At 47.8% G+C, this 26,487-nt stretch overlaps 1 protein-coding gene across 4 annotated transcripts in view; it reads right to left on the bottom strand.

Annotated features, from left to right (window-relative positions):
* The window catches only part of FLVCR2 (FLVCR choline and putative heme transporter 2), a 42,316-nt gene that overhangs the window by 7,472 nt on the left and 8,357 nt on the right, over positions 1-26,487 (bottom strand). Inside the window, exons 1-11 of one of the 4 annotated variants that reach the window (XM_075503275.1) lie at positions 23,737-23,814; positions 20,150-20,291; positions 19,135-19,275; positions 14,276-14,343; positions 13,380-13,483; positions 6,325-6,435; positions 5,588-5,693; positions 4,983-5,094; positions 4,499-4,554; positions 2,048-2,145; positions 340-870 (exon numbers count right to left, since the gene is read on the bottom strand). In XM_075503275.1, coding sequence (XP_075359390.1) covers positions 735-870; positions 2,048-2,145; positions 4,499-4,554; positions 4,983-5,094; positions 5,588-5,693; positions 6,325-6,435; positions 13,380-13,483; positions 14,276-14,343; positions 19,135-19,275; positions 20,150-20,291; positions 23,737-23,745 — 1,083 coding nt within the window. In that variant the 5' untranslated portion in view covers positions 23,746-23,814 and the 3' untranslated portion in view covers positions 340-734. Of the gene's footprint in view, positions 1-339; positions 871-2,047; positions 2,146-4,498; positions 4,555-4,982; positions 5,095-5,587; positions 5,694-6,324; positions 6,436-13,379; positions 13,484-14,275; positions 14,344-19,134; positions 19,276-20,149; positions 20,292-23,736; positions 23,815-26,487 lie in introns of those variants that run through there. The other 3 variants (XM_075503272.1, XM_075503273.1, XM_075503274.1) reach the window with 3 other exon arrangements.

The raw sequence follows: 26,487 nt of genomic DNA, 5'->3' as shown, positions 1-26,487 counted from the left end.
CCATTGCAGCACTCCAGTCGTGCAAGTCATCCCACCATGTTTCCGTGATGGCAACTATATCATAGTTTTCCTGCTGCACAATGGCTTCCAGCTCCTCCTGTTTGTTGCCCACGCTGCATGCATTGGTGTAGATGCACTTCAGTTGGGCTATTGATCCTGTCACCTTTTTGGGGGGAGAAGCCCTAATTCCTACATGACCATTCTCAGGTGCTTCCGTGGTTTCTAACACGTCCATAACCCTTCTGTCTTTGCTGCCACATGGATTTCCATCCCCTACCTCCACTGAGACAGCAGGCCAAAGGACCTCGCTAGCACACCGTCCCTCAAACATCGGCGTGCTGCTTTCAGACTTATCACTAGCAAGGCTGGCTTTATCCCTTTCCCCCTTCAAATCTAGTTCAAAGCTCTTTCAATGAGCCCTGCTAACTCCTATGCAAAGATCCTTTTCCCCCTTTGAGACAGGTGTACCCCATCTGTCGCCAGCAGGCCTGGTGTCGTGTAGACCGACCCATGATCAAAAAGCCCAAAATTCTGCTGGTGACGCCAGGCTCAGAGCCAGGTATGGACCTGCTGGCTCTTCCTGTTTCTTCCCTCATCATTCCCTGCAACTGGAAGGATAGAGGAGAACACTACTGGTGCTCCTGATCCCTTAACCAGTCATCCCAAGGCCCTGAAGTCTCTCTTGATTGCCCTCGGACTTCTAGTTGTAGCTTCATCACTGCCTACCTGAAAAATCAATAATGAGTAATAATCTGAGGGCCATACCAGGGTAGGAAGTTTTCTCTTCTCATCTTTAACCCAGGTCCCAGGGAGGCAGCACACTTCCTGAAGAAGTAGGTCCGGTCTGCAAATTGGGCCTTCTTTCTGTTCCTGTCGGAAGGGAGTTGCCTATGACAATGACCCATCTTTTTTTCTTTATGGAAGCAGTTTTGATGCAGGGCATATACAGCAACATGCCTGAGCCTCACAGTGTCTATTTTGCAACTGGGATGTCAGTGGTAACACTGGCAATTGTACCAAGCTAGGTCTGCTAACAAAGGTGATGACACAAACTTCGGCCATCAAAAAAGTACCAGTATACCCCAAGCAGGCTTGCCCAGCTCATGCAGCTACAGCTTCTCAACTACTTGGTCCCAAATCAACACCACACATGTACCCTGCTAAAACTGCACAGACTGCAGCATGGAAACAGCTTCAGAAGCACTCAGCCTGGAGTCAAATCTTTCCCTGCCTGTGGGACTCTTCCTCATGTTTGCATCAAAGCATGGCAGCTTCACACTCCCTGTAGCACACACTCTAGTCTTAGCAGGATTAAGGCTGTTTTTCCCAACAGACTCACTCTGCTTTTGCCTATTAGTCCTGTTGGCTGTGGCACTAAGTGATACACACACTTGATGAACACCTTGAAAAGCAAAGGGTAGTGTGGTTAACTTGCCAGATCAGCCAGTCAGCGCGAAGCAGAGGACAGTGAGTAATAAAGCGTTACACCCCGAGCAACAGCTGAGAAAATGCCAAGTGCCATTGAGATTCACAGATCAGCAAGCACAGAGCTTTACAATTTTCAGGCATTCTTATACCAAAAGGCACCAACCCAATGACTCTGTTATGGCTAGATGTTTTTAAATTTCCTTCTTGAAGTTGGCCATGTGCCCTGGCTGTGATCAAAGCCAACTCTTCTACAGGGCTCCTGGTATCACTTCCAGCCAAGAATCTGGACTGTAAAAGTAATGTCAGAGAAGAGTCTCCAAATGCCTGCACCTCCTCTCCCCAATAACCTACTGACAATTCAGTTCTCCACCTGCTCCAGCACCAGGCTTTGCCTTGCTGCACCTAGTTGAATTGCTATGCCCCTATCTGACATGAATCTGGTGGGATCTCCACTCTGTTCTTGAAAGCTGTCTTGTCTTTCCTCTCAGGTGGGTACCCGAGAAGGCCAGAAAGATTCTTGGTACTCTACAGCCATTGCTGTCACCCCAGAAGTGCCATTGGCTTGGTGCCTGTGCCACCTGTGAGTGTTCAGAGAAGCAGATTAGTGCAATTCTCCTACCTTTGTGTGTGAGCTAGTGAGCAGGAATGGGAATTGATGGGGTTAGGGTTACAAGCTACAGTCCCGTAATCCGTGATCTGATTGCTGCCTTGGAGTCTCTGTAACAACAGCCATAAGTCACCACCCCAGAAAAGATAGAGGCAAGTAGGGAGGGGAATGAAAGGGGGGAAAAATAAAAAAGAAGAACAGGCAAAGGAAAAAACCAGTAAACCCAAGCATGTGTAAGTTGGCTGTGCCATGTAGAAAAGCTCCAGTACCTGACTCAGTCAGAGCGCTCCACAAAGGCAGCACACAATGCCACCAGCTGGCTGCACAAAAGCACACCCAGCTCGCTGCTCCCCTGACTGAGGCATCCATGTTAGCGCAGAACACCAGGTTCAGCCCACCTTCAGTTGATCGAGCACCTGGGGTTGGTTGTTAAGCTTGAGAAGTACCCAGGTGAGCTCAGCCATGTGGAAGCCACATTTGGGGTTGTGGTGGGGTGTCCATCATGACTTCCTCAGAGCGTGACTCCTCATGGTGGGGTGTCCATCATGACTTCCTCAGAGCATGACTCCTCAGGGGGAAGGAGCTGCCAGTGAAGTTTTTGACTGACTGAGACCTGTTACCTCACACACATCCCTCTGGTTCTTACTGCAGTCAGTTCTGGAGGCTTTTAGGATTATAGAAATGACACCTGTACCACCTTTGCTTTGGTCTCAATACCCTCCCCCCTCCAGCAGAAAGCTTACAATTGTATTTACACTAAAAAGATTTATACTAAAAATGGCTTAAGCAAAAGTGTATAATTCATCTGCTGAGAGAAGTGTCTGAGAAAGGGAAAGGACGTTACTACTACTAGGCATCATGTTCGCTGCCAAAGGACCTTGATATTTCCTGAGCCTTCCACATACATGTTATGAATTAACTCACAGTGCCACCAGCACCTCTCATTACAACACTGCTGCCTCAGGGCTTGCGGAGAATGGTTTGGCCTTACAAGTCATCTTCTGCCTTTGACTTCAGCACTGTTAATTGAGGGATACAAGCAGTTTGGTGTATATCAAAACAGACTGGTCTTTACCCCAGCTCAGCTTAGCTAAGCGTGTTCCAGTTAGCCCCATCCACCCCAGGATTCTGGGAGACCAGTTGCCTTCTAGCTTGGTCCCGTAGACCATGATTGCTCATCACTGCTAAAATCAGCCAAAGTTGTAAGCCTCAGAGCAGAAAAAAAGTAGGGATTCTTTTTAAGCGATGATGGGGGCGGGGGGGGGGGGGCGGGGATGTCTCCTTTATCCAAACTAGATAAATTGTACAGGCTTTTTCCCCCCCATCTAGTCTAGAATTATATGTGCAAGAACTACTCAAGGCAGCATCAATTCCCTTTACTTATCCTACCCTCTGCATTTGTGCTCAGATAGTTCAGTAAAAATAAATAAAAAATAAAAATAAAATAAAAATAACAAAGCATATATTTTGTAATTGAAAATCCACCTTCCTGAGCAGCCAGTCGGAGCAGAGCTGCTTCTTGGACCTTCTGGTCTCTCTCCAGATCGGACTGGTTAGATTATCTGGAGGAAGTCAGCACTGTCTTCTGAAAAGAGCTGACTCGAGCCAGCAGAGAACTGAGTTTATGCACTTTGCTAGTCATGGTCGCTGATGGCTTCATGAATGTTGAGTGGACGTCTCTGCTAACGTCCTAGAAGAGGAGCCCAGAGCAATAAGGAAAAGAGCCTCAACCAACCACCAGTCCCCTCCCTTTCCCTGCAGGGAGAACTTCTAAGAGTATCCACTGCAATTAGTTCACCAGAGGCCCTCTCCCACATGCAAACAGCTGCATTTATTGCACAGCATGCCACAGGGACATCATACCCCAAGCTCTGGTGCTCACATATGAACTAGCAGCCTTGTCTGCAGCCCTGTGCAAAGTGTGGGAAGCCAGGCTGCTCAAGCCCTCATTTGGGCTTTGCCACTTAGCTTCCTCCAGTCCCATATACTGAACCCCACTTGGCAGCTGAGGACAGGCAATAAAAGGAATAACCTGCCTCCCTAGGGGACTGGAGTAATAATTACCTAGCTCTAAACAAAGACAAAGCACTGGAGGGCTAGGTGCATTGTCAGGGGAGAGAAGCGAGCACAGCACTGTCCTACATCTGTCCCTAGCCGATACGAAGATGTGTGAAGCCCTGCAGACTCCCAGAGGACCAGAGCCTACAGATTCTGTGTGACATTAACAGTAAAAAAACAGAGGCCCCAGCGGCTGGCAGAGCTGGGATTACAGCCACCTGTCTGAAAATGCCAACAAGGAGCTTCCCCACAGGCTGGGCAAGAAGTGCTGGGATAAAAGAAGAGAATCGCAGCTGCAATCGTAACTCAGAAAGGGCCAGCCCCATTCCTAGAAAAAAGAGAGGTTGGGTGTTGTCCTGAGCAAATAGCAGGGGCACAGCAGGGATTGAAGGGGCATTTACTCACTGTCTGTTCATTATCCAAATTGGCCTGCTGTCTTCGGAGATCAGCCTTAATGAATGCTGGGACAGAGGGAGGAAGAAAGATGTGAAGGCAGTTAAGTCACCATGCAGAGCCCAAATCAATTTCCCCAGGACTCAAAGGGGCAGCAGAGGCCCCAGAGGAGGTAGGAACATGTTACGGTGAGCAAGGGAAACCACTCTCCTGGATGAGGCAGAGAGCACTTCTGAAACAGGCAGGGTAGAGACTCCTTATTGCAGCATGTAGAAGGTGCATCTTTGAGACCCCAGCCAGCAGCCAGGGCAAGAAGCCTTGCATCTTCTTTGTCACACAGACCAGATGCTTAAAGAAGCACAGCAGCATTGCTATGGGACTGCTGTGTGGGTCCTGCCCTTTCCTGCAGGCACCGCTACACACAAAAGCCCTTCAATTCATATGCCATGCCCAAGGGGAAGAGTCACAGCAGAGGAACACTGAAAAATTTAATTACCTGTCATAACGGTCCCCAGGAACAGGAAGGAACAAAGAAAGAGGTTTCCTGCCTTTGTCCCAAAGCGATCCATGATTTGGCCTTGGCCAATGGTGAAGGCAATACCAAAAATCTACAAACAAATGAAGGCAATGTCAAGCTGTACTGTTATTATAAAGCAGCCCAAACAGCTTCCCAGCTTTACCGAAGTGTCAGAGCATACAGGCCAGCCAAGCTGTTGGCTTAGCAAGGCTAAAGTTTGGTTATAAACATATCCAGAGGCACCTCCTTGCAGCTGATGGGAAGACAGGTGACCCTTAAGGGTGGAATCCTGTCTCTCACTGGAGAAGAGCCAGGTTCCTAGGCTGTTAGGAGCAATGTTGGAAAAGGCAAGGATGTTACCAGAGTTGACAAAAGATGTCAACCTGATGGATTTTCCTAAGCAGAAACAGAATGGGTGCCACTAGAGAAATGTCATGAGGAACATCATTCAAAAAGCCAGGTCCTGGGGTGCTTAGATTTGCAGTACATTACAATAATCATGGACAAGAAATAGGAGTCAAGGCTGGGAACTACAAATTAATCTCTCTCTAAAGAGGCAAGCAAAGGGAAAACAGCACACCTACCTGTGCTGAGACATTAAGGAGCCCTGATGATGTTCCTTCTGATTCTGGGTATGTCAGCTCTGCAGCAAACTCAAAGCCCAGGGGAAGGTATCCTGTCATGAAAAACCTGTGAAGAAACACACAGAAAGGAAGACTCAGCAACTGCCAGAAAGAAGACTGAAGAGGCAGTGTAGCCCATATCCCTTTTGGGATGCTTCACTGACTGCATGGGATGTTTCCCCTAGCATTGTCACAGCCCAGGCAGCTGTCTGACTCCCTCACCATGGCACAGGTCTTCCTCCTACCCAGAAATACCTTTGCCCACAGCCTCAAGGCACAGAGCCAGGCCAGCAGGGAGCTGCCAGTTGCTACAAGAACAAGGCATTAAAAGCAGCATCTCCCACAAGTAACTCTAAGGGGTCATCCCCAGCACGGTCAAACAGCCACCCAGGCCCACATGCTTTTCATTCCTGCCTATCTATGGGGCTGTGGTACCACTCGCTTCCCAAATGCTTTCACTTGATTACCTGGAACATTTAAGGCAGCTGCAGCGGAGCAGGGCCATGCTAATGCCCCTGACTCTAATGAAACACATACGAGAGAGAGATGGGAAGAGGAGATGATTTTGTCCTTAAACCACGCAGGAGCCACACACAGGCTGTGGTTCTCCCCAGTCCCTCCTGTGCCATGACCTCTGCCTCCCTGCTCATCCCCTAGCAGCTCACATGTAGAGGAAAGCAGCCTGCACATGAACTTACCCCAGCATGCCTGCAGTCACAAAGACCACCCAGAGATGGCCTAGGCTCAGAGTGAAGGTGTAGGCTATCATTCCCACCAGAGACATGATGTAGACGACTAGTGTTGTCTGTCTGCAAGGAAAAGCAGAGTCAGGGTTTTATTTAATCCAGTCCTCCTTTTTGCCCACAGATCTTGATATAGTTTGAGGCACATGCTTAAAAAAATTTTAAAAAAAATTTAAAAAGTTGCACAGCTCTCTGACACCCTTACCCCAGACAGAGGAACTGGACTGACAGAGAGCACGGAAGGGCCTGCACACACGGAAGGGCCTGCACACACAGCAGGGCAGCAGGAGAAGCAAGAACAGGACCTAGGAGTTTTCACATCCCTACCTCATGACCAGGGGCTTTGCTCCCTGTGGGGTTGGGGCATCACATCTATAAGGAGGCACCTATGAGGCAGCCAAGAAGATCCTACCATGGGCTGACACGTCCCTGGTCATGCACTGTACATTCCTCTTGAGGGAGAGAACAAGAGCCAAATAAAGAGATCATTAATCTTTCCTGGGCACCCTCTGTACTACAACCAGTTGGACACACTTACTTATAAGCAGGAGCTGAGGTGATTAAGCACACCCAAGCAGGAAAGCAAAGAGGTGACACAACACTGCTAACGGTGTTATGTGCCTGTATTTTTCAATGCTATCCAAAACACCTTTCATTGCTGCTCCTTTCTCTGTTTAAACTGCCTACTGTACTTGGAGACATGACGTGCAAGCCAGGTTGCCCTCACAGCCTCACCAGCAGCGGCAGCCACGGCAGCATTTAGCGGGACTAGTGCCAGTTCCATGGCCAACGGCGGCTGAACCACAAGCTCTTGTCTCTGGGCAGGAGGGACAAGAGATCCCATGCCCAGGAAGCATGCCAGGCAGATCTTGGGAACAGCCATATCTGCAGCCTGGCCACACTGAGGAACATCAGTGGGCTCAGTACTGCAAGACACACACAACAACTCAGGCCAGCTTTACCAGAACTGAAACATTAGCAATTATCATCCCTGACTAGACACAAAGGAAATTCTTCCCACATCCAAAAAACCATGGCTCTTTCCAGTACTGGAGGTAGCAGGAAGGAAGGAAGGAAGGAAGGAAGGAAGGAAGGAAGGAAGGAAAGGTAAATCCTTTACCTGACTGAAATTCCACCAGGGTCTTGAAAGCTGAACTGTTACCAGAGTTGACAAAATATTAACTTTTTGGGCATTGTCTTTTAGGAAGAAGTTAAATGTATAACCATGAGCTACTTGTGTACTTTCTACAAATTCTAGTGTTAATCCATTAAAGAATGTGTTTGGTATCAGTTCCTAGAATTCTACTAAAGAAACTAAACCTCAAACTGTTTTCACTTTTTTTTCTTCCTTTTTAATGCAAATGACCACCATTAATCCAACCCCAAACGGGCAGCCAGTATTATACTGTGTGATAAAATGTTTCCAGTACCTGAATTACTACAGATAAAACCAGAATGTTCCAGCTAAGGTTCTGTCTTCCCTCACTGCTGGCAGTGATTGAAGTCAGTGCATTTCATGCTCCTACGTCACTTCTTATCCAAATACAGGCTTGAGAAGCTAATTTCAGACTTCAACTATCGAGCCATAGGTTCGATACCTTACAAAGGTTCACCAGACACATTTAATGCACTGAAAGTCTAAACAACATTTTGCTGTGACAAGTAATTTTGTTTTATGTCAAAGGGGTAGGCAAATCCCTTAACCTCCAATGCTATATCATTTCTAGAATATGTTATTTCCAATGCTTTCATGGAGGAAAAAAGTCACCTGTGAAGACAGCATAAAGGGGCTGCTTACTTCTGCTATAACCCGTTACAGAGAGCTGCTACATGGCTGGCACACAGCCTGGAGGCTGCAGAAGAAGAGATGAAGGACTGAGAGAGGAGTTAGAGAGCAGCCCCAGGAAAGTGAAAGAGAATCATAGAATGGTTTGGGTTGGAAGGGACCTTAAAGATCATCTAGTTCAAGAAGCAGGTAAAAGCCTGTCTCTGTTGAATACAGGATTCCTCAGATATCTCCTGCGAGTTCTTATGCCTCCCATCTCTTGACAAGCAGCCGTGGACTGCACTGACTAGGAAAGGGGTTGAAAGCTAGAATTACAGCTCCCTGGCCTGCATGGACCAAGTTTGAACTGGGTACTCCTTCCATAAACAGGACTCTGCAAAATACACCGCAATCAGTGCTAATACACAGTGCAGGCTTCCAAGAGGTGGCTGGGACCCTAAGAAGCTTAGTCTCGGCCAGTGGGGATGCTTGGCACATGTTTTTTTTTTCTTCCCACAGCTAGTTTTGGTCTCAGTGCAGAGCTCTCAGGATAGTCACACAAAATCTCACCCAGTTTCCTAGGCTTATAGTTCAAGTATTCTAGGTAGTTTGTATCTGATTCACTCTGTTGTGACAGTTGCCCTCAGTTGCGCTTTGCTCCTCATCTCCAGGCAAAGAGATGATGAATGAGTTAGTGACCAGATGTGGTCAGGACTTTGTTTCACATTGATGCTATGTCATTAGTCAAGCTGCAAGAAAGAAGTTCCCAGAACATGCAGCCCCCCACTGAGAACTAGAGCAGGCAGGCTCAGAGAAGCAGGCAGCTCTTGCAGGTTAAAGCCAGTGGTGTTCTCCATTGGAGCTGCAGAAGTAAGTGGGGGACAAAATGGAGAAAACTGTTCCATCTTGCCATGGGTACCCCACCTACCACACATTAGCTGGCTCAAGGAGACAATGAGCTTTCCTCACTGACCTGCCTCCCTGAATCATTAGGCTCCAGCAGGACAAAACAAATTGACAGACCGTTGTGAAAGAACAAGGCTGCAGGCTTGCATGCTGTGGAAATCACACACCAGGAAGCACCCTGAAACCATGTACTGAGCAGCTGCCTGCCCAATACAGTCACTAACTGGGACTTGAACAGACAGCCCTGAATGCAACTCCTGCTGCAGGAAACAGCCTCAAGCAGACTTCTACTAAACCATACCTTAGCAAGACCCTGCTCCCCTGAGCATACCACTGATGACAAAAAAGGAGATTTAGTGCCCAGCAGTCCAAGCAAGACCCAAAAATCTGCAAGCAAAGAGTTTAGTTGAGACACAGGTAGATACTGGTGCATAGGGAAACAAAGAAACCCCTGGGGAAAGATCCCAAGGCAGGGCGTTTCTCAGGAAGTGGCCTTTGTCACCATGTTCACTAGAGGACAAGAAGAATACTCTGTGGCCCTAGGGGCACCAGGGCCTGGAATAATGCCTGGTTTTGCTTGATAAGCCACTTATCATAGCCATAAATCTCTTATGGGAGAGATAAAAACCCAAAGGAGAAGCAGATTCACAGAGGGCATTCACACAGCATCCTCATGTTTTTAGCAACCTGTTCCCATGATGGCGCTACATGGACTGATAATTACTGCCTGGAACAGCTACAGCCAGTCTCCTGGAACGGCTGTCCAGTGCAGCGAGTGCAGGCTGGAAGTTATGCATCCTGCTACATCACCTCAGGACAACTGGGGTTAACCCTCTGTGCTCTGGGGTGTGGGAAGGAAGCCCAGTGCACCGATGTGGAAGTAGTGCTACGAAGGCACCAGCTGCCAAGTCTCTGCGGCAGAGCCAGAGGGAGATCTGTGAAGGAGCTGACACGCTTGTCACTTAGGTGAACCTAAGCTGCCCTGACATTCATCTGCCCTCCCAGCCACATTCCCTACCCTTTTGAAGAGGCAGATTAAAGACCTCACACAAGGGACTGTGAGAAAAGAAAGACCTTGGGGGAAAAAAGCCAGCCAGGGCCAGCACCAGCAGGGAACAGGACTGAAATGGAAAGCACAGCTCCTGCTGTTCAGCCAGCTCCAGAGGAAGCTCTAGAGCAAGGAACGGGCATGGCCCAGCCCAGCCGTGCCTCACAAGGTCACTTGGACAAGGAAAGCCAAAGGGACAGGACCAGACTCACAGGGGATCGGAGCTGCAAAAACACTGGAGTGAAGCAACATCTGAAGCAACAAACGAACAAGGGGCAGGGGGGAGGCCACAACCACGTGCCACAGCTTTAGCTGCTCACTGGGATGTCGTGCGCAGCTCCAGAGCGCTCTGCTGTACGGACTGGGGTGACAGATGGCCTCCACAGGCTTTGCCATGAGGACAGCACATTCCAGGCTGTGCAAGACCGTGAACAAAGGCCTTGTCCCTATAATCCCAGAAGGACCTCACCACTGAAGACACTGATGTGTCAGATGCTGGAGAAGGGAAGAATTGGAGAGGGCTGGTTTCGTTTTCACCACCCCCTCACCCTTCGGCACTCAGTTTTATGCCGCTTTCTTCCTGTATGAAGGTCACAAAAAAGGACAGCCTTGGTAAATTATTTATATAAGCGATATAGCAGGACAGGGTGAAGGCATATCCACTACACAAGGACTAACCTGGAAACAGGCTACAACAAGAAGACCCAAATTGCAGGCCAGGCTAGGCTGAGAGAGCATGCACTTTTCAGTGGAAGAGACCCAAGCACCCCATTCTCCAATATCCAAGTCTTTCCTCCCTCTCCCAAATTTTAACGCACTTTAGGCCTGTACAGACCTAAGTTTAAAACACCACTTCCTCTGCCTAGTCAATGGAAAGAGATGGATATTTCGGACATCTTGCCTTACAGAGATGCAGCAATGACAGTGGAAAGCGCTGTCTGGAACCAGCTGGACCCGAGGCCGTGTGAACACTGCCTTTAAAAGCAAAGCGTGGCCAAAGAGAAGTGCTGATTAATCCAGTCCCCAAACCCCTGATTCTGAGCCAGACTCCCCTACAAATACCAATACACCCAGCAGTCTCCAGGTGTCTCAACCTCATCTCTCCTCCAAGCCAGGAACCTGAAGGATGTACATGGAGCCCCGTTTAACTTGATGTCAAAGCACGTTCTTTTGAAGAGGTGGGCTGTTCTCAACAAGCCATCCCACCAGAGGCAGCCCCAGTTCTGGGACCACTCGCTCGTCACAACGTAACTCACGTATTTGTATGGGCCAAATCTGCGCCTGCTAATTCCAAAAATAAGAACAGAGCAGGGGCTGCTGCAGGGACTTGCCTGCCAAATAAAAGCAAGAATGCAAGGCCATTTGGTGCCTGAGCATGACAGATGGGGAAAGCCTGACTTAGCACAGCCTCACCCTTTCAAGGAACTGCTGATGGGACAGTAAAGATCAAACACACATGTAGAGCTCTGCAATTCCTTCTGTTATTAACCTCCCCCTGCTCCCCTCAATCACAGCTGGATCCCATTCATTTGCTTCCCTCTCTCTCCAAGCTGACTAAAAAAAGGACTTGACATCTTTCCTTCCTGATTTTCATGTGCTTACCATTTTGTTCCTGACACTATCTGAGCAGTGGAGGAAAGGGGGAGGGTAGCTACCTAGAACATCTGGCATCTTGACAGTTTTTTTAAATAGACTTTTAAATGGGGCTAAATAAAGACTCTGTAGCACTCAGAAAAATTTTGCTAGTTCCACAGAAATCCACTTTGTGGGCTGCAATGGAGAACAAATTCTTAGCGGTGTTTTTCCTCACCTAAGGCTAAATCTATCCCCAGATAGTCCCTGGGGTCTGTAGGATAAATTCCATGGGTGGCATAGCCCTGTTTTTCTGCACTCTCAGCCAGCTCTGCCCACCTGCATGGTCCCTCCAAGCAAGCAGGGGCCATGGAACAAATCCAGGATTTTTTTTTCCCCCTCTCCCATTCTGTCAAATTTTAAGTCCCGGCTCTGCCTGGTGAGCCACAAATCTCTTCAGCCTTTGTGCTGCAACCTAGTTCCACCGAGGGAGAATCAGGAAGACCATTCGCCCTAGCAGTGCCAGTTGAGGCTACCTTACCACTAGCCCCGGGCTGGAAAGAGACACAAGTTACGTTGCACAGTTAGCTAGTGCAGTTCGTAACAGCTGTGTTTCTATGTCCCAGGACTGCCAAATGAGAACTACTCAGTGGCACACAATGATCTAGAAACAGCAACAAGTGACCTGCCAGTCTCTGTATTAGTCATCTGCTCCTCTTTCCCAGCACCCCCAGGAGTCCTCAGCTACCATTCTTTCTTGTTAGAGAAGCCCATTTCCTCTCCATTTTTGATCCCTGTACTTGACAGCTAGGGCCAGAGGCCACTTCAGAAGCTGCAAGCCCACAGCTAGCCAGATTCATCTAAGCTGCCCACAATGAGGACATGCTTTTCTGGCCCAAGATACCAGGTAGGATAATGGCAGTGGGACTCCCCCAGCTGAAAAGCTGCTGCAAGGAAAAGAACTCCAAAGTTGCCTTCACCAGCCATCACCAGTAAAGCCCCTTTCACCCAGCCTGCTCAGATAACAGGTTATAGCACAGCTCTCACAGCCAGCAGGGAAACTGAAAAGCTGATTACACAGACCCCAACATTAGACAGGAGAGGCACCCTCCATCCCCTGGGACACCCTGCAGAGGTCTGTCAGTGACATCGGAGTGTCTGAGGACTGGGAGCTCTTAGCTGTCCCTTTGCAGATGGCAGGGTATGCTGGCCAGGTCTGCCTTCCCAACCCACCAGGCAGCAAACCCAGAATCATCCACCCGCAACCCCAATACCCCTTATGCCTGCTCTAAATACAGCAACATGCCCTCACGCAATGCCTCTGGGCACTGGATTCAATGCGCCTTTCATTAAGCCAGACAAAGATTCACAGAAGCTGGTTTGTAAGGGCTGAGAAACGGTCTCGTACAGTCTTGATTCTGCTTGTGCCAAGAGCGCTCTCATCCCTGACGAAGCAGCTGCTGGGCCATCTCATCCTCTCCCTATGCCTCCCTAGGGACCACTAGAACCAGACCTTGTATGGGCCCAGTGCAGACTAACACACAGCTCCAAACTTCACTTTAGACTAACTGGATTTTGAAGAACCATATTTTTTTCCTACAAACCCTCTCAATGATTCAGTTCCTGGACTGCCAAGTTGCAACTGCACAGGGTTGCTCCTTGCATGGTATGGGGGAAGAGCACAGTCACTAGGGGCACAGAGGCAAACAAGGGACTTACTTGTAGGTTTTGGTTCTGTCCAACCAGATGCCGGAGATCAGAGCCCCAACCATCCCCGACAGTATAATGGTGAGTCCAATCCTGCCAGCATTCACCTCCTCCCCCTGTGGTAAGACACACACACACTCACACAAATGCAGGAGCCAAGTCATAGCCAACAAGAAGCAAAGTGCAGAGAACTCAGAGAGGAAGAGACACCAAACTTAGTGTCCCATACATGTCTTCTGCTGGTAACACACTAACCAGAACTAGCCTTTGCAAGAACACTTTTGGGCCCAGTATGAGCCAATGCAGTGCCCTATTCTGGCCCATGAAGAAAAGTGGTTTGGCACTTCCCTCTGAGCCAGCCTGGAGAAAAAGGTGAGCACTGGCCAGCGTGAACAGACACTCTCACAGGAGTCAGTGTAAACCCTATGAAGCTTGCTGTCTGATGTTAGGATTTGGGCCAGATCACCCAGGAAATATTGGCACCCACTATAAGGCAGCACGGAAAGGAGCTCTCTGGCATGCAGTCCCAGCAGTGAGCTCTACAGTAGTTCAGCTACTGAGGCACCCCACCCTCCTGCCACCAGAGCACGAGCGTGGGCAGCCTCCTGGTACAGATGTCCCAGTAGAAATCACTGTCAGGAACAGCGTGGAGGCAACTGCTGGAAGAATTTCTCAGAAGAAACTGCTGTCATTTAGGGTGTAAAGGAGCTGTTTTTGCTAGAGCTCACCAGCTTTTGCACAGAGTGGTGTAAAGAACTAAAGGAACCAGTGCTCTCCTGCCAGCCAGCCAACTTGTGCCAGAGACAGCCAGCAGTGCCGTGGCATTGCATTTCTCACAGACTCTCCTTTGGCAGCCAGCGCTGGACAACAGCAAGCATCAGAGGGCCATGACGGTTGGATGCACTTACTGGGTAGTGATGGATCACCATGCGGTTCAGCAGAGTGGACAGGGCGTAGAAGCAACCTGTATTCAGACCTGAGAGGGGGATAAAAATGCAGCACATTCAGAGTCTGCTACTCTCCTGCTGGGTAGTGAAAGGGTAGAAATGCAGAGAGATCTTGGGGAGCAGTGATCCATAACAAGGCTGCCGAGTCTCAGGAGAGCCAACCAGACTGGCTAGACATAGGTTACTGAAAGAAATGCAGAACAAAGACAGCCAGATCTCAGCATGCAGAAGAAAGCACCCTGCAGTTTCAGTGTAGTTCTTACCTTAGCAGCTAGAGGAAGGGCTGTGCACATTTCTGGTACTGAAAGGTCTTGCAAGTCCTTCATAGGGTCTCAACCCTCCCTCCCAGCCAGATCCATCTTAAGCATTGGAGTTTTCTCCTCCCCTCAGCCAAGGTAAAGTACTAGAAAAGCACCTGCCTCAGCATCACACCTTTAACAAGGACCTGGGATTCAATTAACACCAGTGCCATTGACCTGTGTGGTCTCCTCCCAGAGAAGGGCCTGATAGCACTCTCCCTGCTGAGACGCAGTAAAAAACATCCTCTCCAAGCCAAGAAACACCAGAAGGCAAGTAGGAGCAGAGCCGATGGTGAAGCACAGACAGCACTTCCCCCAGGCACCTGGTGTGTGTCTCTGCATGGGAAAAGTCTTGCATTTTAAAAGATATCACTGAAGCCTGAAAAAAAAAAAAACCAAAAAACCAACTGTGAAAGTAATTGTCTTTCTGAAAGGGAAGTTAGATTAACTGTTACAGGCATCAGCCACCTGGTGAAGGTTTCTCAGTATCACCCAAGGTGAGAATGGAAACCATTGGGGTGATACTGGTCAAGCCCCATTCAGACACTCTGCTCCAGCTTACATGCAACTCTGGTTGAGTTAAACACCTTCCCAAAGGGCACAAAAACCAAGAGCTTTGCTTATAGCAGACAGGAACATCCACATGGGCGCTGGACCAGCAGTACCACCAACGGCTACACTCTCACCTTGGGTGATACTGAGAAACCTTCCCCAGGTGGATGAGGTCTGTAACAGTCAGTGCAACTTTCTTCTCAGAAAGTCATTTACATTTGCAGTTAGTTTCTCTTCAAGGCTTCAGTGATCCTGATGGGGGCAGGGATGGGGACACAGATTTCACCACTGCAGCTCACACATCTATAGGCTCCATAAGGAGGCATGGGTTTAAAAACTCTGGCACAGATGCCTGAAATCCTGACAGAACAGATACATGTCAAGTTCCACTTCCTAGTTTTCCTCTTTCAGCCTCAGCTAAAAGGAGAAACATCGCAATACATGATACAGACGTGCAGTCTAGCAGGCAGAGCTTTGACAAAGGGAACAAAACCCTGAGCTCCCCTAACCCTGACGTCCTTCAGCTCCCCTGACCCTGAAGTACTCAGTGATCCTGCGCCTAGCCCACTCCTCCACTGGGACACTGGATACCCATTGCCCTACAAAGCTCATGAAGCACTCTGAGGAGCCACAGGATTGGCAGCTGGAGGGGACATCACACTTCCTTCACACGCCATCTCTGACAACGTTCAGTAGAGCTCTCTCCACAGCTTCATGGCACAGAGAACAGATGAAGAATCTTATGCAAGTGATCGCAAATAAGCCAATTGCCTGTGACAACGCTCCCTCCTCCAAAAGCATGTGTCAGGAGGCTACAAGAGAGGCTAGTAAGCTGAGTGACATGCTCTTTAGGGAGGAGGAATCCACCCAGTCCTTTCCTAGAGTTACTCAGAAAGGCTGGAAACTCCAGCAGGGCCAGCAGCCAGAGCCAGGGGAGAACAGTTGGAGATCCCACAGCAAAGAGGCGCCCTCCAGCCTCGAAAGCTGGCTCTTTGCAACACCTGGCTATGGCAAAACAGCCCACAAAAGCCTAAGTCAGCTTCATCCTATCTCCACTTCTGGAGCACCCTGCTCACTAGGAGACACCACAAACTGCAGTGACAGGACATGGGAGTGTGGCAGATCAGCACTGTCCCTCTACCCACTACTGCTTCACTTCAAAGCTGGGCATAAACATAGACCAGTCATTTGTGTACCTCTACTCCTTGCCCAGCCAAGAGGACAACAGCCTTGTGGGGACAGCCAGATGCTGCTCTGGTAGCTGATGCTGTCTGTACACCAGCTTCACAGCAGCTCTGTGATGCATGCGATTTCCAAGAGTGAGAAGGGCCCTGGCTCCCAAGCTGGGCAGAAAGCAATGCAGAGTTGGCAGCAACACTTTGGCACCAGACTCAGGCAAAATATTCTAAGAATCAAGACAATGTGATGAATTTGCATTTGTGAGGGCTGGCAAAAGTTGTAGGCATGTCACAGTTGCTCAGTGAAGTTTCTCCATGAGTTACAGCTGTTTGAATGCCCATAAAACAGGCAGGGGTTGTTTCCAATGGGGCAGTGCCCATTTGCCCATGCAGATGAGGAAAACCAGAACGAGTAGCTGGGAGCAGGACATGTGAAGGTCCAGCCCCACCCAATTCATTAGCTAGTTACCATGGTTTGCTTGTAATGTGCTGTAGAAGAACATTTTTGAGACCTCACAGTGTCTCCTCTATTTTACAGAGGCCAGAAAGGGGAAGTTTATTGCCTATGGCTCCAAAAGGGGCCCTTATTAAGCCTCAGACTAGAACCCAAGTCTTATATAGCTAAGCAGCCTATTGCCTACATGCCAGATTATTGGTCTCCCTCTTCTTCACCCTCGTCATCCTCCAGGGCAATGGTTCTTTATGCAGATCTCACTGCCCTGCCTCCTCCTCACTGCCTCATCACCTTTCCAAATGCTGATTCTTTGAGGCTGTCTCATCACTCCCATTTTACCAGCCTTTCCCAGGCTTTCACACCCTTTTCCTGCCTACTGCCTCCCAGTAGCAACATGCAGTTGCAGTTGCTGTCCAGTGCAGAGCCCAACTCAATAAACTCAGAGTTTCTTAATGCCCTCTCCATGTTATGTCTCAGCTTTACAGAAGCAACGTCAGCAGCCTTTGGGAAAAGGCTGTCTGAGGGTTTTCCTGAAAAACAGTTCACTAGCACTAACATAGCTGCAGTGCCACCAATGTTTCTAGCACTGCAAGTCTTACCACAGGGAAGGAGTTGGCAGCTGCTGGTAATATCAAGACCTTAGAGGTCTGCAGACCTGTTCTGACCTGGCATCATGTAAGGTCCCCCATTCTTTCTACAGCCAAGGGAGATGAACAAGCAGCAGGTTTCCCCCTCTCTCCCCTGACACACTATGCTAATACAAAAGCTAAGAGAAGCTGCAGATACCTTTGTGTTAGCTAGGGAGGATGACTCAATTGCACTTATGTGGCTGCAGATGTCTTAAATCTTGGCCAACATAACTTTTGACTTGAGTAGGAAAAACTGTCCCCATTTTAAAGCCAGACTAGTTAAAAAAAAAAAAGTTTCACTGCATAGTTCCCTCTCTGAGTAACAGTCACCATCTCAAGTCAAGCTGGAGATTGACATGAGGCTGACAGAGAGGAACAGAATAAATGCACAGACCAGGAGGAAGAGAGACTGAATTATAAGCCACTGAACAGCCTTTCCACATTGTCTGTGACTGCCAGAAGGGAATTCTCCTAGGGAGGTCAGATTCTAAACATGCTCTTCGTACTGAGAGCCCTCCTCTCTCCTCTAGGACTTGTTTACGCCTATCAGAACAAATGCTTTCCCCTTTCTTTTTGCTGAAGGGTAAGTGTGAACTGAGCAGGTGACACAATCCAACTTTTAGACACAGTCTGCCTGACAGTTTTTTCTATCTCCACTTTCTGAGAGGACATCATGTACTATGAAAAAAAACAAAAAACCAAACCAGCAGCTGCAATGCAAACCAGCAGCGCTTAAGGGTGATCTGAGAGGGGCATTTCTAGAAGACTACTGCACTAAGAAGGGAGAAGAGATTTCAACAACTCCAAAGACCATTAGCACCCTCAGCAGGTACAAAGCCACCATCTCACTTTCTCCAACCTGGCTACTCATCTACCAGGTTCTTTAGGCACAACCGCTGACAGAACGGCAGAACTTCCAGCACTATTTAACTTTCCCCTTGAGGAGCTTCCACAGCAAGCTGGTAGGAAGTGAGGACAGAACCCCCTGCAGGCTAGCTGGCTACAGTATATCCTATTATGCAGCCAGGCATAGACTGCAATGGACTTTCTGCTAAAGAGAAAAATACTTTTCTATATGACAATTCAGCATCAGGAACAGATTCAACACATCACACTGCCCTCAGAGAAACAGACCAAGACTGCTGAAGAGAAGCAAGCAGCAAACCCACTGTGCAAGGACAGATGGCAAAAGAAGATGTTCTCCAATCCTTCCTTCCATTTGCTTCATAGGGACTGCCAAGGAAGCTGAGGCAGTCTGCACATCTGCATGCTCCACATGACCTCCACTGGGATGCTTAGTAGCCATACCCTTGCCTTGGGAAATGACTTTCACTCAGTGCTGTGACTTGCACTCAGACACAGCTCCATATATTTCTTAGGTAAGCACTTAGATTAGTTCATTGCAAGTAACTAACTGACTAGAAAAAAAGACAACAGGATAAGGAAATCCTCTGAACAGAAAACAGTCAAAGACTGGGAGAACAGTAGTGGGGGCATATTTTCCTCTGTGTGCTTGCCTTGCATTTGCTTGTAACCACTGCTGGAGATTACTGGGCTAGAAAGGCTCCTGGTCTGTGACAGCACAGCTGTCCTTATGCTCCCCTAAAACAAATCAGGCCAGTCACTGCCCTGGCAGAGCACAGAGAGGGAGGGAGAAGCTAAGCATGTCTAGCAGTGATGACTGCACAGAAGAAAGGCCAGACCTTACCGTAAGTGACCATAAGCAGCAAAAAGTTGGCATTGCGGAGCAGACGGAGGATTGATTGCACATAGGAATATTCCTCGGTTGGTCTTGACTGGATCAAGGCCTGAGCTCGGCTGGGAGGGTGCGGGGGCTTCTCCTTGAAGACTGAAACCAAACACAAAGTACACCTGTTTGTAACGGTGCAGTCAGGGAGCCTGAGCACACGCTGTGTGTAGAGCCATTTGAGGGACGGCAGAGGGGCTAGTAAAACCAAGTGTACAGAACACACCATCATCTTTAAGCTTTGATCTCCATGCATGAACTCATCTGGGAACAGGAGAGAACAGGGTCTCTCCAACAATAACTCCTGCCACTGGGGAAACACCTTGCCTCCAATTAGCGTTTTGTGTAGGCAGTGTCTGGCAGCAACAAAAGAGTTCTCAGGACTAATAATGCCTTTGTCTCCAGGAGGGTGGCCAGCCAACTGCAAAAGTGTTGCACGGAGTTACAAATGCAAAAGTGGAATGGGAAAAGCCAGCTGGCAAAGGTGGCCTGGTGCCCTGCAGTGCCCAGTGCCTAGGGAGCAATGACCTATGCCAGGTTTTATTTCAGGCCTGGCACTTCTTAGGCTGCCCAAGCCATCTGCTGTCCCTAACTAGCATTAAAGTAGCCTCCAGAAATCCTGGTCACAGGCAATACCGCTGTACCAGACAGACATTTTTGTACCTTGTCTATTCCCTGCCTCATATTCTTTAAAGTGTACATCTGATTCAACCACCAGGCAACATGAACAAGCTGGCAAAAGGAGCCTATAAAAAAAAATTACATGGAGTTCAGCAGACAAGCTCTGCTCTCCAGTGAGCATGCCAATCTTAAAGCAAGCAGCAAGTTATGGTATTGCATGACCCTGTCAGCTGCATGCTAGGACACATCACCAGATGACCTCCCCGGCCCATTTCCTAGCACACAGGCCCCTCACACACACAGGCTGATCTTCTCAGTCCCACCTGGTTTCATGTGGATGCTCCCACCTCCTTACCTATGATGACCAGGATGAATAGGGCTGTTGCCACCCCTGCAGTCATGAAGAACATGATGCTGATGTGGTAGGCCAGCTTCTCCACATCCTCCACATTGGGAACCAGAACTGGAGGGACCAGAAAGCCCACAGCGATGCCAAGCTGAGCAGGAGAGACAGGGGACAGACAGAGGTGTGACATGGAACCACAACACTGCCACCACCCCACAGCTCAGCCCCCTGACGCCCAGTAAGGGCTCAAATGAGCCTAATCCTATTTCACAAGCAAGGTGAAAATCTTTACCACCCAGCAATTAAGAGATAAAAGCCAGCTACCCGTTGCAATTAGGCCATAAGAAAGGTCCCCCCACTGCACTCACAACTGTCAGGATATTCAAGGCAAAGTTTTACAACAGAATTGAGCAGAACGAATACTTGCCTCCATCAAAGTGGAGGTCTTGCTTCCCCTGTCCTCGCCCATACATGTATGTTCCTGTCCACACACACATTCCACTCCTTATCTTGCACCTGCTCTGGTGCTGGCCTGATCACGTGGTAATCCAATTTTGCTCATTAAAAATAAGACCATCAACACCCACCACAATTCTTTGCTGGGTTAATGCGTTGAACCAATTTATTTTCCAGTCAGATAAGCACAAGGGCCAAGACAGAAACCTGCCCACTCCTAACGAGTGAGATATTAATCTGGCTCAGCCACTTTATGACAGTTTCCTAATAAGCTCCCTCCCAAGACAAAGCTCACCCTATGACCACTAGGAGAACCTGGAAAATCATCAAGGTTGAGAGCAAAGGAAGTGCTGACGGCACGTATCCTAAACATTCAGGTTGTGTGATGGGGCTTGGCAACTGCCCCTGGATAAAATGCTTGGCTCTGAAGGGGTGCAAGAAGAAACCCCTGCAGCTCTGGCCTCTACTGAACCAAGAGCCCCACATGTCCAGCTGAGGAGCTCCTGCAGTGGCAGCACACACTTCAGTGAGGACATTAGGGCTTTTAACTCCACAGTTATTTCTCCAGGACAGCGACCAGGAGCTGTAGCAGCACAGGCTTTGCCACACTGATAAGTGGGACTGACAGTGGCACAGACCTCCAGTGCCACCCTCAAATGGGAGAGAGAAGAAATAGCTGCTTTGGTGCTTAGGAGCACACTCTTCTTTTCATAAAGTGGGAGCTAAAGTGCACTCAACACATTTGTGAGTACTCTAAACACAAGAGGAGCCTACAAAAGCCACTTTTTTCCTCCCTTTGTGTTTCACTGTTTGTGGCTGCGTTTCAATCACTGTTTGGTTCCCAAGCACTGGGTATTTGTCTGATCTCCTGGCCCTTCCCAGCACTTGCAGCCCTCTCAGACATCAGAAAAAGAGCCATGCTCAAGCTCAGCTCTTGCTTGCTCTCAAAGTTCTGCTCACTCACCCCTCTTTGGGGCAAAAACAATTTTTTGTTCAGCAACACCCTCATTTTTGCTATTTCCTGATTTAAGCCTATGTTTGCTGTTGTGAACAGTGACAAGGCACAAGAGCCTCCAATAGATGGAAGGACTAAGAAAGCACCCAAGAAAGAGGGATGCCCAGGTGGCTATGCAGCCATTCTCATCCTTCCTTGAAACAGAGATTTCCAATCTCTTTTGCAGGCTGTACCATTTGTCTGGAGACAGGAAAGCACTAAGAGTCCCAGAATAGTGCTAACTGAACCAATACAGCCTAGCAGCATAAAAAAATCCCACTCACAGTGGTTATTCATGCTACACCAATACAGCCTCTATAGAGCTACTGCCCTCATCACACTAGGAGAGGAGGTAGGAGTATGCAAAACATGGAAATTAGTATATAGTCAACATTAAGCCCATTGCATTTACCATTTCCTTAGGAAACACTAGATTGATAGGAATCAATTAGCACCACCATGACCCATTGTCCCTGGATAACGGACTGGAGAGGATACTGTTTATGCCTCACTGACGACTGAACAGCAGCAAGACAGAACCACTAGCCAACTGCTGCCCTACAGAAGGATTCTGCAGTGCTCGATGTCTTCATAGTCCCTGGAAAGGCTCTGTTACTCTACAGGTATGGAAAGCAAGGACTAAGAAAGGCGAGGACTATGCTGCCCATAAACCACATCCAAGCATGTCAGCGTACAGAGCAGAATGACCCAGGAGCCCTGTAACCCAGGCACAAGCTCAGACATGTTGCCTGGGCTGCCTTCTAGCAAAAACTCCTTGTGCTTTCTGCATGCTTTCTCTGTCATTTCTCCATGTTTCTGGGATGCCGATGGACTAATTTTGGAAGACTCACTCACTAGCCAGAATCAAGATCACAGAACAAATACATTTCAGGTGCCATATCTGGTAGCTGGGATAAAAATCAGCTTGTGCTGTCCAGCCCCAGAAAACTCTCCACAAACTCCTTCCTCCTCTGTCCAGCTGGTGGATTTTTGAGACGGGAAGAATGCTTATGTTTCAAACAGAGCTATCTGCTAGACTCAGACACCCTATTTAGCTTACAAACAAGTAACTTTCAACCATGTCTGGCCAAACTTCTCCTGTGTCAAACAGTGCCCTCCACTGGGACCTGGAATAGCCTGGGTCAGATCAGCAACAGGCATCTGCGCCGAGTTCATTCTTGGTGCTGGGACATCATAGGTGGGAAGAGTCACCAAGAGGTTACAGATGTGCTGCACCGGTTCAGGGGACTGTCAGGAATGAGAACATTCAGGGGTTGGTTAAATGGACTGAAGACAGACACAAGTTGTGCTGTCCCAGATAGCCAGTCAAGGACTGAAAGAGCTTAGGAGGAAACTTAAGAGAACATTAGGAAGGTTAAACCTTCCTAACACCCACACGGCACAGGCAGCCTCTGACACAAGACTAAACTTGCCAGAGCTCAACTTTGTTCAGACATGGCCTATCCCTAGCCTCTCGTCACAGTGAGTCAGATCTGCTCTCCTCCTCCGCACTGCCCACTGACGCCTGAGACTCACTGATTACCAGCAAGCACAACTACCAGCTGGCTTAGAGGCTTCAAGCTCTGATCTTCATTAAATTCCTTCATTAAATTCCCCCTTCTCTGCACAAGGGAAACAAGCCTGCAGCTGCACAGAAAAGGCAACTGCACCAAACACAGATACTCACAGAGATCGCTCCTAGAGGGCAGAAGCCTGTTTGCAGCACGTTTATTTTTCCCTGCTTGTGGCCAAAGTGCAGGCCTGTGGCTCCGGCGTGCCTGCTCAGTCCAGGACACAGCCACACTGGGCTTCAATCCTATCTCCTTAGCATTCCCAAAGGTTCAAGCTTCGAGGAAAAGACTCTCAACATTGCTCCTTTCCATTCGAGGGAAGAGTCCTACTAGCTCTTACGTATCAGGTCTCATGTGTGCCCCTCCACCCTTTACCAAACAAGGTCTATAAACACCTTCTTGGAAATTGCTCCTTTGTCTTATCACCGTTTCATTCTTGGAAGAACTGGGCTGGATTCCTCTGCTAGGTGCTTCTTGGCTTCCTGCTCTCTGCAATCACATGCTAGTCCCACAAGCTGCTGAACCGCAGCAAAACAAGAACCAGAAAGGAGGAGAGATCCATGCTTTATTCTGACCTCCAACATAAGTTTCTCCAGGACCACAGTCAAGACTCACTCTTCTCAGGTCTCCCTCTAGCTTCTCCTTCCTGAAAAAGGATCTGATGTACCTAGCAGAGAGGGTATTGAGAATCTGTTTTGCAAATTGTTCAGAAATCCTTTACTGGGAAGTCCTATAGTCATTGCTTACCCAATGGGACACAGACTTACTCAGCTTTCTTGGACACTGCTGTTGTCTTTTTCAGAAGACCTGAACATTTTTTCTAACCATAAATGGATGTTTTGTCCTCTCTCTTCCCCTCCCAAAAAAGGAACCACTTTTATCCCCTAGGAGTTTGTTAAACCTTTGAGAAGGACTAGGTGGTAGAAGGGGAAAAAAAAAAATCCCAGCAATCATAGCAATAGGAGCTACATTTTATATTTCAGAGCAACTGATGTTATTAATCCTATGAAGATGAGGCCCCTTGACTTGACTAAAACTGAAGATTTCCTGGAGGATACTCACAGACCCTGGATTATTCATACCATTTTTAGCAACGAAGACAAGCTCTCAACAACACGATGAGTATTATACAGCACATACTTTACCTTTCACAAGGAGATTTTTAGCCAGGTTCTCAGCAGGCCAGTGCCCACATCACCATCAGCCCAACAGACAACACTGTAACCGGTTAACCAGAAAATTTAAAGATGCTTTAGCAAGGGAAATACAACTTTTCTCCCTTCTCCACACCTCTCACATCAGGGCTGGGAAAATAAAGCAATGTAAAAATAAGGTTGGTTCTGCAACAGTCTGTGCTACCCTCCTTACAGAGACCATCAGTCATTAGCGTTCGTAGTGCAGTCCCTCTCACCAGCATACAAATTAGCATCTCAAACCTTTGTACAGGCAGAAAGGTCTCCAAGATCTATATAGATAGGCTCTAGTTCCCAAAATTCGGCACATCATTCAGCATCCCCACACCCAAAACACACAACACTGTCCTGATCTCCAAGACTGTCTCCTCAGGAACCAGGCTGCTGGCACTTTATTATAAGAAGGCTTTGGGGTAATTTTTAAACAGAATACTGGGGAAATCAACAACTACAGCAGAGTGCACTGTTCAGATGACTTCTTTAAAGGCTGATAAAGGATAGAAGGAATGTATATTTCCTACCTGAATTTTGTCAAGGACCAGTCCCAACAACAACATCATATTCAAGATTCAAACATATACAAGAACAGGCAACAAAGCCAAGAGCAAGTGGCTAATAAGATGGTATAAATGTATCCGAAGTCTTGAAATGGGAAATGGGACGTCTAATTTAAGTTTAGCTGTTTGTATACTAAGAGTCTGCTGAAGGAAGATAATCAGTGCAGTATCAGCATAAAAACTGTAAATGGATGATGGATGGAGGAGTGGGCCTCCACCTTAAAGAAAACTAAGACTCAGCAACGGGAATACAGAATCCCTATAAAATTCGATAAGTAAGCACAAATAGTGACAGAGGAGACCACCAAACCCAGAAGGTCAATTAAAGTGTTAAAAGATAGAAAGAGAGAGATGCTGCAAAGGCAGAAAAAATACAACAGTGAGAAATTTCGACAATGCCCTTGCAGGCTAAATAAGCATCATGACAGGGATGATGCAGAGACTGCATTTTTGGATTCCATAAATACTCTTTTCTGAGGAGAGCCTATAAGAGGCAGCACAATTTGTGATTTAGACCTAGAGCAGCACAGTGTGACCACGATCAATATTACAGTTCTGCACTGCACTCAAATTCAGCTTCCTTGCAGCAGCGACAAAAAAACCACCCTCCAAAGCACTACGGCAATATTTAACTTGCAAGAGGGAGCTGCCTAAAAGGAAAGAAGCTTGTTAAAAGGAAATTAAAAAGAAAAGCCAAAGAAATTAAATGCTTGCAAGTGGCATTAAGACTGTGTAAAGACACTGCATCAGAGGCTCAGTATAAGCCTAGAGAATATTAGCAAAAGATTTTAGAACACAATAAAGGAACCACAATTAAGTAAAGAAAAAAAAAAAAGAAACCAAAACCAACAACAACAACAAAAAACCAAACAAAAACCAAAAAACCCACCACCACCCAACTCACAAACTGGACATTATTCCTTCAAGCAAAGGAAAAAAGACAGCAAGCTGGACCAAGCTAAAGTAAAACCATAATTAGGCCAAAAAAGGCTGTGGAACAACTTTACAAACAAAGTCAAAACTCTTCAAACACAGCAAAATCAGGAAGCCTGCCAGAAAGTCTGTAGGGCCAAAAGATGATCACTGTGGAAGGAGAACATTCGAGAAAGAGGGAGAACTAAATGAAGTCTTGCACCAGCGTTCACGACATGGTATTTATGGGAGGTTTCCACATCAACAGAACCTCTTCACATGGCAAAAATCTGAAGCGCTATCAGTGGAAGATCTTAATCAATTTATTTCAACTAATTTCTTCTATGAGGCATCAGGACCAGCTGGTATTCATCCAGGAGTTCAAAAGAACAAGTCAACAGAAAACTCATACTACTCGCGTACAAACACACCAAACTGCTAACTCTGCTCTGTTACCAAATACTCAAATCAGGAATGGAGGAAGGGAAAAGTGATGTGAATTTTTAACAGGCCCAGCACAGGCAGGAGTCCCAGAAAATCCCAGGGCCAGCAGCCTGCCAGTGTGGCCAAACGGGCAGAAACTGTAGCAATCAAAAGACTGAAGTTTACGTGTTGATAAACACCAGTACAACAGGCTTTTCAGACACTATGATTCCAACACAAT

The sequence above is a fragment of the Mycteria americana genome, chromosome 5 (assembly GCF_035582795.1).
Source record: "Mycteria americana isolate JAX WOST 10 ecotype Jacksonville Zoo and Gardens chromosome 5, USCA_MyAme_1.0, whole genome shotgun sequence".
In the NCBI taxonomy this organism is placed as follows: Eukaryota; Metazoa; Chordata; class Aves; order Ciconiiformes; family Ciconiidae; genus Mycteria; species Mycteria americana.
Note: the sequence above shows the minus strand (reverse complement) of the source record. Positions and strands in the feature narration are given on the sequence as shown.